General features: G+C 41.2%; 1 protein-coding gene across 2 annotated transcripts in view; it reads right to left on the minus strand.

Annotated features, from left to right (window-relative positions):
* The window catches only part of tmtopsa (teleost multiple tissue opsin a), a 93,939-nt gene extending 79,575 nt beyond the window's left edge, over nt 1-14,364 (minus strand). For both annotated transcript variants that reach the window (XM_048163948.1, XM_048163949.1), the window contains exon 1: nt 11,953-14,364. In XM_048163948.1, coding sequence (XP_048019905.1) covers nt 11,953-12,325 — 373 coding nt within the window. In that variant the 5' untranslated portion in view covers nt 12,326-14,364. The remainder of the gene's footprint in view (nt 1-11,952) is intronic.
* Between the last annotated feature and the right edge of the window lie 309 nt (nt 14,365-14,673).

A 14,673-nucleotide genomic window follows, 5' to 3' on the forward strand; every position in this document is an offset into this window, starting at 1 on the left:
AATAAACTTTTCCTGATAATTTACTCACCCCCATGTCATCCAAGATGTCCATGTCTTTCTTTCTTCAGTCGAAAAGAAATGAAAGTTTTTGATGAAAACATTCCAGGAATTTTCTCCTTATAGTGGACTTGAATGGGCACCAAACGATTTAAGGTCAAAATTACTTTCACTGCAGCTTCAAATTGTTCTACATGATCCCAGATGACAAATAAGGGTCTTATCTAGTGAAACCATTGCTCATTTTCTGAAAAAAATTGAAAATTATATAATTTTTAACCTTAAATGCACATCTTGAACTTGCTCTCTTCTTCTTCTCCTCTATTTGAATTCCAGCAGTGTAGACGCTGCTAAGTGTATTACTGCCCTCCACAGGTCAAAGTTTGAACTAATTGTTATATACTATTGAACTAGCATATTGCATATAAAAATTAGTTCAAACTTTGACCTGTGGAGGGCAGTAATACGCTTAGCTGCATCTACACTGCTGGAATTCAAATTTGAAGCTGCAGTGAAACTAATTTTGACCTTCAATCATTTGGTGCCCATTCAAGTCCACTATAAAGAGAAAAATCCTGGAATGTTTTCATCAAAAACTTTAATTTCTTTTCAACTGAAGAAAGAAAGACATGGACATCTTGGATGACATGGGGGTGAGTAAATTATCAGGAAAAGTTTATTTAAAAGTGAACTATTCCTTTAAGTGAAGACGCCTCAACCTGTGAAAGATAACCAACTAGTGGTTCCTCCACAGGGGGCATCTTCACATACCCATGCTCGCCCAGTCCCTCCACATTTGAATAGCTCAAATGCTGGAAATGTTTCTTCCAAGACTTCTCTATCTCAGTATGAAAGAAATGGTAAGGAAGGACGTTCATGGCCCACTAGGAAGTTCTCGTTCAAGCGACCACAAACAACTTGCCATTTCTCACACGACCAGGGCAGACTTAACCAGTGCACAGCTTGGGCCTTTACATCCAATAGTTCCTCAAATGCAGGGTTAGTGGGAGAACCAGACTCAGTTGAAACATCATCACGTAGTTCATGTGGTTCTCCAAACACATCCAGTTCCTTACAACCAGGTTCCTTAGAATACAGGAACAACATGACAACATAGACTGCAGTCAGCCAATAGATTTGGCATGTTTGGAACACGTGTTTAGACACCGGTCACACTGAGGCTGTTCCCATATCATCAACTCCAGATGCTGTGTTGAAGTTCCACTTCGAAAGGGAACTTACAGGTGCAATAGGACATTTTCGGACAATTTCGCAATAGTGAGCTAGCTTTCAAATCATAACATCACATCCTCCCTTCAGAGCATCTCCAAAGCCACGCCACCTCCAAAACACATAAAGGCACACACACAGCTGCTCTCAGCAAAGTGTCACAAGAAACAACAATAAAATACTACATGTCTCAAAACACATAACATTACAATAATAATGAACATAACGTTAGAGAGCTTGTACCTGACTGATGCAGAATCATTTTGGTGTTGATACTGTTGACATGGAATTGCATAATTCAGAGTCTTAGAACGTGAACCTCTCCGGTTAAAATGTCATGGGTTGCCATCTCTTAATTATGGTAGTTTTGCCGTGAATGCAGCATAAGTTTGTTTGTTTATTGACAAAAATCCAAAATACAAATGTGAACCGGAACATGAAAACAGACATGACATGACATGGCTTGGCTTGACTTGACTTGACATAAACAGACTTGACTTGAACAGACACTCACCAACAGCAGGTTACATAAACAAAGCTAGAGGATCAAGAGGATCAAGGGAAGCATGACACAACAAGCAACATAAATCAAACTACAAAATAAAAGACATGAAATCATAACCGTGAAAACAAAAACAAAACACCCGTGACAACACTACAATCTAGAAGGTGGCACGCGTGGTAATGCAACACTGTTTGCTAACTGCCACAACAGGAAAAAGCACAGTAGAAGAACAGACAATCTATGCATAGATATGTTTTACGTGTAACCTCTCAACTAGTGTTTCAACCATGGAAAGACATCAATAAAACAGACTGAGAATATCTCACATAGCATTACATTTACCTCAGGCAAGCATTTCACTAAATATATGCTCTATATTAGCTTATATATTCATTATATTTACTTTACATGTTAGTAATGTCTTAATTATTTAATCTATGTTTTAAAAAATTTGTCATGAAAACAAGTTATGACAGTAACTGTGTAAATGATCATATTTCAAAAATGAATTGGAGTAGAAAAACAATTTTATAATTAGATTAAGTTAATGCCACTGTTAAACCACTGTTTAATAAAAAAAGAAGAAAAAAGAAGCAATTTTATGTTTAGTTTTCTCCCCCACTTTACTGAACCCGTACCTGTCAGGGTTCTGCCCTGACAGCCCTGTCTGTTTTGTCTTTGTTTAATGTCTCCATGTTTATGTTATGTCTGAGCACATGGCTTTGTCTGTGTTTGTGTCTGCCATGTGCTCCTCTGTTCCCTCCTCCTTGTTTGTCACCACGCCCTCTGTTCTAGTCATTGTTCAGTCCTTGTTTGTTATTAGTGTTTTCACCTGTTCCCTGCTCCCTTTCTTGTTGAGTCCTCGTTTGTCTAAGTGTTGTCACCTGTTCCTCATGTTCTTTGCCTCCTTTATATTGTGCACTCTTTCCCTCATGTCTTTGCCAGTTCGTTAAGCTTCGTGCCTGTGTTCTAGTCTTTTGTTCTCCTAAGCTCTTAGCGTTTTGTGTTGGAGTTTCTCGTATCCCTTTTTGCCATTGTTGTCTTCCCTGTTCCAGACCATCTAACCACCTGTCTCGTCTAGTCCTCGTAGTGTCTCTGGTCTCCCCCTGTCCTGTCCTACAGACTGAGGATCCCTGTGGCTGCTCCTTCTCCCCGACAAGCAGCAAGACCGGTTCAGTGCCTGATCGTTTCTGATGGTTCTAACTGCTTAAGCTGTTTGATCCTGTCTGGCTCCCACTACATCTTTGGGCCTCATACTGCACACCTGCCAATGCTCACCGGCCTGCTTACTACCTGGGCTGTTCTCAGTGGCCGTTCCCTCAGCGTGCTCGTCTTTGTGTCGCACCCCCTTCCTATTGTATGGACTGTGTTCACCTCCACACCCTCTATATTCCCAGTTTGTCAATAAACCTGTAAAACTCATCCTGCGTTTGAGTCCTCCCTCACAGATCCCTGACAGAACGAACTGGCCAGTATAAGACTCAGCAGGATGAGCATCAGAGTCCGACCACCTGCTAACGCCCGGGAGAGAGTGGCTCGTCATCAAGGTTTGACTCGTCTTCGCCAACAAGGTTGGGAGATAGGATGCTTCGCCCAGACATTCTGGACTATGTCTAGGGGGCTAGATTACAATGACGCGGCTCTCAAAGACATCTTTAACGCCTGCTTAGATGATCCCCTACCTGCGTGGGAGATGGATTCTCTCAGAGTTCTAGATTTCTGGGGTTTCATCAACTATCTTCGTCATCGCAGCCCACGGAGAGTGTCTAGTCGTTTAGTATCTGCCTGCAGCAATTCTCCTGCCCTTCCTCGTCTGTCACGTCAAGTCTTTGATCCTCCTCTGACTTCTACCAAGAAGCTAAGGTTCAGAAAGAGGGTGACTGAGTCCACCACATCCACCTCAGAGACACTTCCAATAACCTCTGAGCCAGTCAAGTCTACCACAGTCTTTCCTCAAGCAATCAAGTCTGTTCCAGTCATTTCTGAGTTAACTAGATCCGATTCTACCATTCCTGAATCAGTCACATCCGCTTCTGTTATTCAGGAGCCAGTCAAGACAAGCACCGTCATCTCTCAATACATCAGGTCAGTTCCAGTATCTCCCCAATCTGAGTCAACCCCTGTTCAAGAAACGGTAACGTCTACTTCTGCTGCCCAAGGGCCAGTCAAGTCTACCACTGTCATCCCCCAAGCAATCAAGTCTGTTCCAGTCATTTCTGAGTTAACTAGATCCGATTCTACCATTCCTGAATCAGTCACATCCGCTTCCGTTATTCAGGAGCCAGTCAAGACAAGCACCGTCATCTCTCAATACATCAGGTCAGTTCCAGTATCTCCCCAATCTGAGTCAACCCCTATTCAAGAAACTGTAATGTCTACTTCTGCTGCCCAAGAGCCAGAGAAGTCTACCACTGCCATCTATCAGTCAAGATTTGTTTCTGTCATTTCTGATCCTGCTGTACCCGCTTTTGTCATTGCTGAGTCTATGGGGTTAACTACTATGCCGTCTGTGTTGGCCGAGTCAGTTACAGATACTACAGAGGCGGTCAAGCACATAACATTGACCCCTCAAGAGCTGAGGAGCGGAGAGGCCATAGTTATTCAGTCTAATACCCTTCCTTCTAAAGCCCCAAACACAGCAGTTTCTGAAGCATCTAGTCCAGTGGAATCAATTTCAAGACCGCTTGGCATTCCTGTCACACCGGAAGTGGGTGTTCTAGCCAGACATGACCTGTCCAGGAACTTCCCTTGTGTGACTCCAAAGCCAGTCAAATCAACTGTCTTTTCTCAGGGTACTAAATCAGCCACTCCTGAATCTGCCGAACTAACCACTGATTTCCCTGTATCTGCCAAGAGTTTTTCTGTTTTTCCTGAGCCTGTCAAATCAAGTGTTGTCCCTCAGTCAATTAAGCCTGCTCTTACTGAGTTTGCTGAGTCAGCTTCATTCACTGCTGAGTCTACAGAGGTCACTGCTGTTTTGCCTGAGGTAGCCAAGTTAACTGCAGATACTACAGAGGCGATCAGGCACACACCATCGACCCGTCGCAAACGGAAGAGAAAGACCCATGCAAGGCAGTCTACTATCCCCCAATCTCAAGCCTCAAGTCCAGTGGTCCGAGAATACCCAAGTCTGAGTGCCCAGAACCGTGAGGTCCTGGAGGACCCTATTATGATGGTCTCAGATCCGGTGGTCCCTGAGGTATCAGGTCCAGTGACTTTTTCTAAGCCACCTGTCAGTCAATTCATGCCCTCCAAGACCGTTTCTACCAGTGCAGTCATGTTAACAGAGGTCCCTTGTCAGTCAATGTCTGCTATTATGTCCAAGGAAGCCATTCCCAAATTGCCTGTAGTCATTGCTGCAGAGGCTTTTTCTGAATGTCTTACAAGTCTCATGTCCATAGTAAAGATTCCTGTTGTGTCCACAGTAAAGATTCCTGTTGTGTCCACAGTAAAGATTCCTGTTGTATAAAGATTCCTGTTGTGTCCACAAAGGATGATTCCTGTTGTGTCCAATTCCAGGAGGAATTCCTGAGTCTGCTCCTGAGAGAGCAGTCCCAACGCCCGCTCTGTTGAGAGCAATTCCTCAGCCTGCTTCAGATGAGGTTTTTCCTGAGCTCGCTGCTAAGAAAGCTGTTCCCGAGTCCGCTCCCAAGGGAGATTCAGTCCCAGAGCCCACTCCAGAAGGAGCAGCCCCAGAGTCCGCTCAGATGAGAGCAGTTCCTGAGCCCGCTGCAGAGAGGGCTGTCCCTGAGCCCAGTGCTGAGAAAGCTGTTCACGAGTCCGCTCCCAAGGGAGATTCAGTCCCAGAGCCCACTCCAGAAAGAGCAGCCCCAGAGCCCGCTCAGATGAGAGCAGTTCCTGAGCCCGCTGCTGGGAAAGCGTTCACCAAGCCCGCTCCAGAGAGAGCATTCACCGAGCCCGCTCCAGAGAGAGCATTCACCGAGCCCGCTCCAGCTCCAGAGAGCATTCACCGAGCCCGCTCCAGAGAGAGCAATCAGAGAGAGCAGTGCCCATTTCAGCTCCAGAGAGAGCAATCACAGTACCCATTACAGCTCCAGAGAGAGCGTTCACCGAGCCCGCTCCAGAGAGAGCGTTCACCGAGCCCGCTCTCGCTCCAGAAAGAGCATTCTCCGAGCCCGCTCCAGCCCCAGAGAGAGCGTTCACCCAGACCGCTCCAGCCCCAGAGAGAGCGTTCACCCAGACCACTCAAGAGAGAGCGTTCACCGAGCCTGCCCCAGCTCCAGAGAGAGCGATCACAGTGCCCGTTACAGCTCCAGAGAGAACGGTCACAGAGATTTCTCTAGCTCCTGAGCTTGATCCAATTTTGGCTCCTGCCCCTGAGGATAATTTTAAGTCTAGTTCTAAGGGTACCCTAAGGTCTGTTTCCAAACCCATTTCCAAGACGCTCACCTTCCCTGTCACTTCAGCCATTGCCCCTGATCCTGCCAGTGTCTCCAAGCCCAGTTGGAGGTCCAGACCAGTGAGACCAGTCCCTGTTTCCAAGAGTGCTCCCAGTCAAGTTTTCACCCCTCCCTCCCCTCCCTCTGTATTTGCTGGTTGTTATGGCTCTCCTAAGCCAGCACCACCCTGGTCAGCCAAGAACTTTATGCCCAGTTCCGTTCCCACCCGCCCCTTTCCACCCTCTGTGTTCCCTGGCCAGTTAGGATCCTCCAGTTTTGTTCCCCACCCACCCTCCCAGTTGGTACCTCCTTGGACCCCTTCGCCCTGTGTGGACGCCTGGAGGCGTCCATTGGAGGGGGGGTACTGTCAGGGTTCTGCCCTGACAGCCCTGTCTGTTTTGTCTTTGTTTAATGTCTCCATGTTTATGTTATGTCTGAGCACATGGCTTTGTCTGTGTTTGTGTCTGCCATGTGCTCCTCTGTTCCCTCCTCCTTGTTTGTCACCACGCCCTCTGTTCTAGTCATTGTTCAGTCCTTGTTTGTTATTAGTGTTTTCACCTGTTCCCTGCTCCCTTTCTTGTTGAGTCCTCGTTTGTCTAAGTGTTGTCACCTGTTCCTCATGTTCTTTGCCTCCTTTATATTGTGCACTCTTTCCCTCATGTCTTTGCCAGTTCGTTAAGCTTCGTGCCTGTGTTCTAGTCTTTTGTTCTCCTAAGCTCTTAGCGTTTTGTGTTGGAGTTTCTCGTATCCCTTTTTGCCATTGTTGTCTTCCCTGTTCCAGACCATCTAACCACCTGTCTCGTCTAGTCCTCGTAGTGTCTCTGGTCTCCCCCTGTCCTGTCCTACAGACTGAGGATCCCTGTGGCTGCTCCTTCTCCCCGACAAGCAGCAAGACCGGTTCAGTGCCTGATCGTTTCTGATGGTTCTAACTGCTTAAGCTGTTTGATCCTGTCTGGCTCCCACTACATCTTTGGGCCTCATACTGCACACCTGCCAATGCTCACCGGCCTGCTTACTACCTGGGCTGTTCTCAGTGGCCGTTCCCTCAGCGTGCTCGTCTTTGTGTCGCACCCCCTTCCTATTGTATGGACTGTGTTCACCTCCACACCCTCTATATTCCCAGTTTGTCAATAAACCTGTAAAACTCATCCTGCGTTTGAGTCCTCCCTCACAGATCCCTGACAGTACCGAACCATGACTTCAATACCGACGTACATACCAAACTGTCATGTTTGTGTACTGCTAAACCCCTTATATATTTATAGTTTATATATACATAATTCTATGTAATCTAATGTTTAATGGTTTTGTTAGAAAATACTGGTACTGAAGTTAATGTTGGCAAATAACACTTAAGTCTAATAACTATATCATAACACATTTAAAACAAAACAATAAATGTACTTTGGTTGATAAACTCTTAACCATTGATTGGCAGAGATATGGAATGTATTATTATTCATATTACTATTATTATTCATCCAACCCAGTCTACCTTATAAAAAAACACATGTAATATACATGTATTTAATTGTTTTAATTACCCTGAACAGTTAAGATGTAACAAACAACAGGGTCAGACCTTTTTAAAGTGTTCCTCTGGGATCAGTGCTTAAGAACACAGCCCTGCAGTATGAAATGGATTTTTGATTATTTTCTTCAAATTAAATCCAAATTAAACCAAGTCATAAACATTTTATGAGACATGAGGCCTTTTTGCTTATTCTAATGATAAAGTGTCCACATAACATCTCAGAAGAGATGAATATGATGAAGTAAGTATCTGAAAAATTGCATAAGCTCTCAAGCAATACTGAAGTGGATTCAAAATCTAATATTCTGGATATGTTAAGCTGCCAAGAGGTGATTTTCCCACAAACAAAGCAATCAAATATGATTTGTCTTGCTCTGTTGCATTCACTGGCAGCTTTTCGATGCCAAAAAAAAACATTCTCTGCTCAAAAGAGTCTTATTGGAAAATATAACTATACTGATCCTTCTTTAGAATTTTCCATTTTTACCTAATTCTGCCATGGCGTATCCCGATCAAGCAGAAGAAGCTAGATGCACAATTTTTAATAATATCAGTGCACATAGTTTGACTTGTGATGCAGAATCACACCGTGTTCATTTGAAGAACACAAGGCCAGAGAAGAACTGGTCCCCCCGACTGACCCTGGTTTCTTTCAAGGTTTTTTTTTTCTTTTTTCTCCGCTACTTTACTACTCCACTAAGTTATGTTTCCTTGCTTTTGGCTTGCTCAGTTGGGGTTTAAAAGACATTTAATGTTCAGTAACAATATCAATGTGACTGCAATGATACCAGTGGTAGTCAGCCCCCTGATCAACACTACTGGATGAGAACAAAATCTGAACTTTTCTTCTGCTTTTTAACTGAATTGGATTTGTTTCATAATTGATGAACTCTGCAACATCGACACTGTTATTGAACTGAACTGAATCAGCTCTGAACTGACTTGCACTGAATGGCACTATTACCTTTTGTAGAGCTGTAAGCTTGTTTCATAATTTGAAGCACTATTATCTATTATTGAACTAAATTAAATTAACACTGACTGACTTATGCTGAATCATGCTATTATCTGTTTTATAGATGAACAGAGATTGCTTCATAATGTTTAAATCATGATGTGTGTGTATATATATATATATATATATATATATATATATATATATATATATATATATATATATATATATATATATTTTTTTTTTTTTTTTTTTTTTTTTTTTTTTTTTTTAACAGTGTATATTACCTCCCTCCCTCCTCCCAAGTTTCTGAACACTGAATAATCATCATGAATGTGAAAATGTTGAAGGTTTTGTTTCTGATATATTATCTGACACAACTGACACAAATAAATGCATGTATTATGATACAATATAACAATATAGAGAGAAATGGCAAGTCTAAAACAACTAATCAGAAAACAAAATATTTCACAATCCATGCACACAGAAAATGGTATAGTAACCACAATTGCATGTGACTGCATTATGACACTAATAGTGCTGCAGTATCAGAGTTTAGTAGTGTTTCTGACTGAAAGACAGCCAATCCCTCCTCAAAAAGCAAATTAGTGGCACATTTTCAACATCAATGTTATTATCTTCAGTCATCTGTCATCTAACATAATCAATGTTTGTGAGTCCTGAGAACACAGTGATGACTGCCATGATTAGAAGTGACAATAATTTGCAAGACATTGTGCAGTTTTGAAAATTAACAAAGATATTTATTTCTCTATTACAATCCTACTTTCTGACCAAAAATCATTTTGCATCCTAAAGCTCACAGAGGTGCTGATAGTGATCAAACCCAAAGCCTGAGGTGAGCCTGAGATGCTGTGGTGTGCTGATTGGTCAGTCTGAATGTCTCACATTTACTTGAGTCACATGAACAAGACAGGCAATAAGGTTTTAACCAATGCCCAATGCTTTCTTTGGTCTCTGCTCTTGGATTCTAGCCTTTTTTCTTTACCTGAGCTCTCTCCTTCAATGGCATCTCTCTTTTTCTCTTCTGAGACTCTTTATTCCATGTATCCTTCTCTCACTTTCTCACATTTCCCTTCTTTCTTCTCCTAGATTTCCATCTCTTTTACTCAGATAATGTTATATTTAAACACAAATGTTTTGTCTAATGACTAATGTGTAATCATTTCTTCTATATAAACATTAAAGCCCTATTCGAAAGGGATTTGTTTTACATGGAGAGGTGGGGTAAAGTAATTATCACCAGAGTTTCTCAGTGATTTTAGTCCCGTCTGAATGTGCCATTTAAGTAATAATTACCGACAATGTCAGTTAAGATTATGGCGACTTTTACCTTTTGGAAAAAGGTCTGGAAAAACCATTCAGATCAAAAAGAACGTCAAAAGCACTTGTTGGAGGCACAAAATCTCCTATATATATATAGGTTATACGTAATACGCACATGATGACAGGGAGGTGATGGTGGTGGGTAAATTGAGTTACCCCTCCCACTTCTCAAAGTTTTACTAGATTTCTTATCCCGTGCAAATTGGCCATTAACATTACAGACATCCTGTGGTGAAATTACATTACTCCTACTACCTTTGTTATACTAATCCTATCCTAATAGGGCTTATGACAGTAACATCTAAATTGTAACTATATCAAGTAAAACCTTGTTTTAACCAAAAAAGAGCCGTTAACTACTGTATCACCGAAATATAACTAATTTAAGTTAGCATACTAGTCAAATTACATCATTAAACATAATGAAAGCAATAAAATGCAGTCTTCAAACTAAAAAACATCAAATCCTCCATGTCTCATTTAAGTTCATTTGTGATAAAGGTGGACATAACAATTCTTGAAAAATGTTTAATCAGTCATTTAAATCCTTCTCACACTGAAACCAGAAGGAATTTTTTTGTTTCATTACTGAGCTATCAGTCCAAGATACTGCATTTACTTGGCATACAGTTTGCTGCCTTTATAAAGAACCAAAGTCATTACCTTCAGATGCATTTGCAGCAACAAACTACACCTCTGTCAGCATGTCGAAACTGGTGTGGACTGTGTCTTTAATGTTTGTGTGTGTGTGTGTGTGTGTGTAGGTGTGTGTGTAGGTGTGTGTGTGTGTGTGTGTTCTTGTATACATGGTTTATAAGGACACATATGTGCATAATGACATGGGTATTACAACGTAAATATGGTTTATGAGGACACTTCCTGTGTCCTTGTAAACCAAATGGCTTAAATAGCAAATCATACTTTTTTTTTTTTTTTTTTTTTTTTTTAATTCAATAAATGCAGACAGTTTTCTGTCATGGGCAGGTTTAGTGGTAGGGGTAGTGTAGGGGGATAGGAGGATAGAATGTACAGTTTGTACAGTAAAAAAAAAACTATTATGTCTATGGAGAGTCCCCATAAACCGTGTGTGTGTGTGTGTGTGTGTGTGTGTGGGTGTGTGGTTCAGGTATACCCTAAGTTATAGGGAAAAGAATGTCCCCACAAAGATGGCAATATCCAAAATCCTTGGACTTTTTTGTCCCAATGAGGAAAACAGCTTATAAATCATACTAATTGATGTTTTTTGAAAATGTAAAAATGTTTAGGTGCTTGCATTCTTTTATTATTTTATTATTGTTTTAAAGTATTAAAATATATCCACTAATTCATAATCAGTGTGATCTAACCAACATACAGAAAGTCATTTGGTTGTCATGTGACGGAAACCATAAAACAAATCTTGACATTTTTATGAACAGGCAGACTTTCTGATAAGACTATATAGCCTTGAAAATAACGATTAAGCTGTGCACATTCTACTCCAAGCATAAGGAAAGTATTTAAATTATTTTTCATTTATGTTTACACGATTTGAAAGTCATTAAAACAAGATATTTGTAGACAATGCTAGATTTAGAATAGTACGAAACTAACATGAATACAAATATAACATTTATATTACAAACATAACATAACTTGCCACATTTCTTTTAAACAACATTTAAAAAAAAAAAAAAAAAAACATTTCTCGTTTAGTCGTATCAGCTGTGCTTAATTTACGTCGATCAATGGCTGCAGCAACACAAAGATGTTATGCAAGTTTTGTTATCCCTATACATAAAACTAAACGTGCAAAGTGAGACAAAACTGGACACTTTGGTTATTTATGATTAGTAGGTTTTTGATCATTTTAAAGATTTATACCAGCTGAGATCAAAATAATAAAAATAATCTTTACTGCATGCAAAAGCATCACAGAATGTCATGATTCAGTAGCCTACGTGTAGATATCCTACAGCTCATTCCACAAAAAAACACTCACCTAACAACGAGTTGGCAAAGCCGTACCACACGCATCCACTGTCGCCGATGAGCCATCGCCCTTGAGTGCTCGCCGCGAAGCTGAACGGCGTGCCCAACACGCAAACCAGTAGATCACTCAAGCAAATATTCACCAGCAGAAAGTTGATGGGGGACCGCAACACCTTGTAGCGGCAGAAGAGCACGAGAACCAGGAGGTTGTTGATGAATCCGAAAGTGCCGATGAAGCCCAAGCTCACCGCCACGAGCAGGTGGCCAGTGGGACTGAGGGTGCTATAGGAGGAGGATGCCTCCAAATGTCCCTCCACTGCACTGAGGCACAGCGCGCCGTTCGCCCTCCTGCAGCTGATCAAACTCAAGTTGGACACAATCATCGCAGTCCGTTCTGGGTGCGCATTGAACAAAAGTCACTGCCTTGTTTTCTGGGGAAAAGCAAAACATTTATTGTGCTCTGGCGTTTTGACAACAGACTGTAATCCATAGAAAGGATATTTATTTGCTGAAGAGTTTAAGTGTTAGAAGAGATGCACGACGATTTTTTTTGTTTGTTTTTGCAATTGCTGAACTTTGTTGCTCGGTTCAGAAGTGGGAATAAAGTTTGCCGTCCCTTTGCTCCACCGTGTGGTGATTACAATCCTCATATGCGGTGGAACTACTGTGTTGATTAGTGTACCTCCTTCTCAGCTGACGTCTGAGCCTGTCTGCTCTACTGGGGTTTCCTACTGGACGCTACATCCAGGTTACAAGGACAAAAACCCCTGCAGCGCACCTGCTCTGAATCTGCTCTGTAGCACATTTTGAAACGGTTGAGAAGTAGTAAAAGACTGGAGAAAGTTTGAAATCCCTTTCGTTATTTGAATTACCAAAATCATTGTTCACACGTTTGAGCGCTGTCCATGGTACTCAATGTTTATTCTTTGCAATTTCAGAATTCTTCATTGACTTTCAGGCAGTCAGTGTTTTAAATGAATTTCCCATTATCGAGAATCGGCGCTCGTTCAGCCTTTTGGCGCCCCGATCATAACGTTGATTTGTCTTAAAGAAGAAAACAAAAAACTTGAGTTTTGTGATGTATTTGTAATGCGCAAATTTAATAAAGTGGAAATGACAGTGTTCTACTTGTGTTCCGATACCAGTGATAACGGAAATCGAGCTGTTGCCACAGTCAGTCAAACGCGATTTCTGTTCGCCAGCGTCTATTTAGAGCTAAACTAAATTTTGTAGTTACTGAAGTGTTGATGTAACGCTGCTGAAACATATATAGGCTACTTACTGTTTGTTAACAGAGAGAATACCTCTAAAATAATTCATTTTGACTTCCTTTGGTTGATCAGACCCTCAACATAATTTGCACCCTCATATAATTCAGTGGGTTTGGGTCTGAAAACTTCTGAATTAGGGTGTATAGAAACAGGATTTTTTTTTTCCAGACTCTTATTGTCCAGGACAAAAATAAATAAATAATTATGTAAATTTATGAAAATAAAGGGTTGCAGCCAAAATAATTCAATTGAGTTGGTCAACTTGAATAGCTCATGAAAAGAGCTTGTTGGTGTTGATGAATATGCATTATAAGTATATTTGAAGTGATTTAGTGGTCTAAAGCAAAAGTCACACATAACCCTACCATGTTTCTTTTCAACACAGTCCCTGTGATTTTGTAGGTTGCTTGTTATTCTGTTTATTCCTCACTCTGGTCTCAGGGAAATGTATGAATGATGTAAATCCGCCCTGACTAAAACAGATGTGTTTCCACAACACATAGACTCGTCAGGCGGGGGGAGGGGAGGGGGTGTGTTACAACAACCAACCCTTTGTATTGATCTTAAGAGGAGAGACAGTAACTTTAAATACATCCTAGTAGGCTATGCTGAGGGCTTTGTTTTTTACAAAGAAAGCATGTAAAAAAAGCTTAAGGACACTGTCATTTCAGATTTTAAATGTCCAGTGTTTTTTCATCAATTCATCAATAAGGTAATCTGGACTGTAAATGTAATTTGTTATTTGTGTTGGTGAAAGTATCTTTCACATCCGCCAACTGAAGTGTCCATAATCTCCACCAGAGGTCACTCCTCCCGACTCCTGGGCCATCTCATCATGAACTTTAATTCCCATTGCCTGGATCATTTTGTTGTGATTAGGTTCAGCTATATGTCATTAGCTTGTTAAGTCCCACCTACATAAGCCCCCGTGTTTTCATGCACTCATGGGCAAAATCTTGTTTGTATCATCATCGCTGCATTTCTGAGTGCTTTTCTGGTTTAATGTGTCATGGTTTTTGATCTTCTGCCTGGTTTTCCGGATTTTCCTGTTTGCCAGTGTTTTCTGTCTTGTTGTTATCTGGATTGTTTGCCTTGTGATTTTGATAATTTGCCTGTTTTTGGATGATGATTCTGAATTGCCCCAATAAACAGATGCATTTGGATCCTCAACCTGTGTCTCTCTGAGCAGTTTGTGACAGTATCAGAGGAACATAGGGGGAATGAACTATTTGTTGAGTGGAACATAATATATGTTTTATATTTCATTCATTTAATTAATGATCCCTACTTAGGACAACACTCACTTGGCTAATAAAAGTTTTATGTTTTCTGAATGGAAATCACACTGAACACTGCATAAAGCTCTCAGCAAAGTTTAGAAGTGCATCATACTTTTTGGAAAAGAATATTGTTTGTCTTTTTTTTTTTTTTTTTTGAGGTCCAATTAGTTCTTCTGGGTC

Source organism: Megalobrama amblycephala, linkage group LG17 (assembly GCF_018812025.1).
Source record: "Megalobrama amblycephala isolate DHTTF-2021 linkage group LG17, ASM1881202v1, whole genome shotgun sequence".
Classification (NCBI taxonomy): domain Eukaryota; kingdom Metazoa; phylum Chordata; class Actinopteri; order Cypriniformes; family Xenocyprididae; genus Megalobrama; species Megalobrama amblycephala.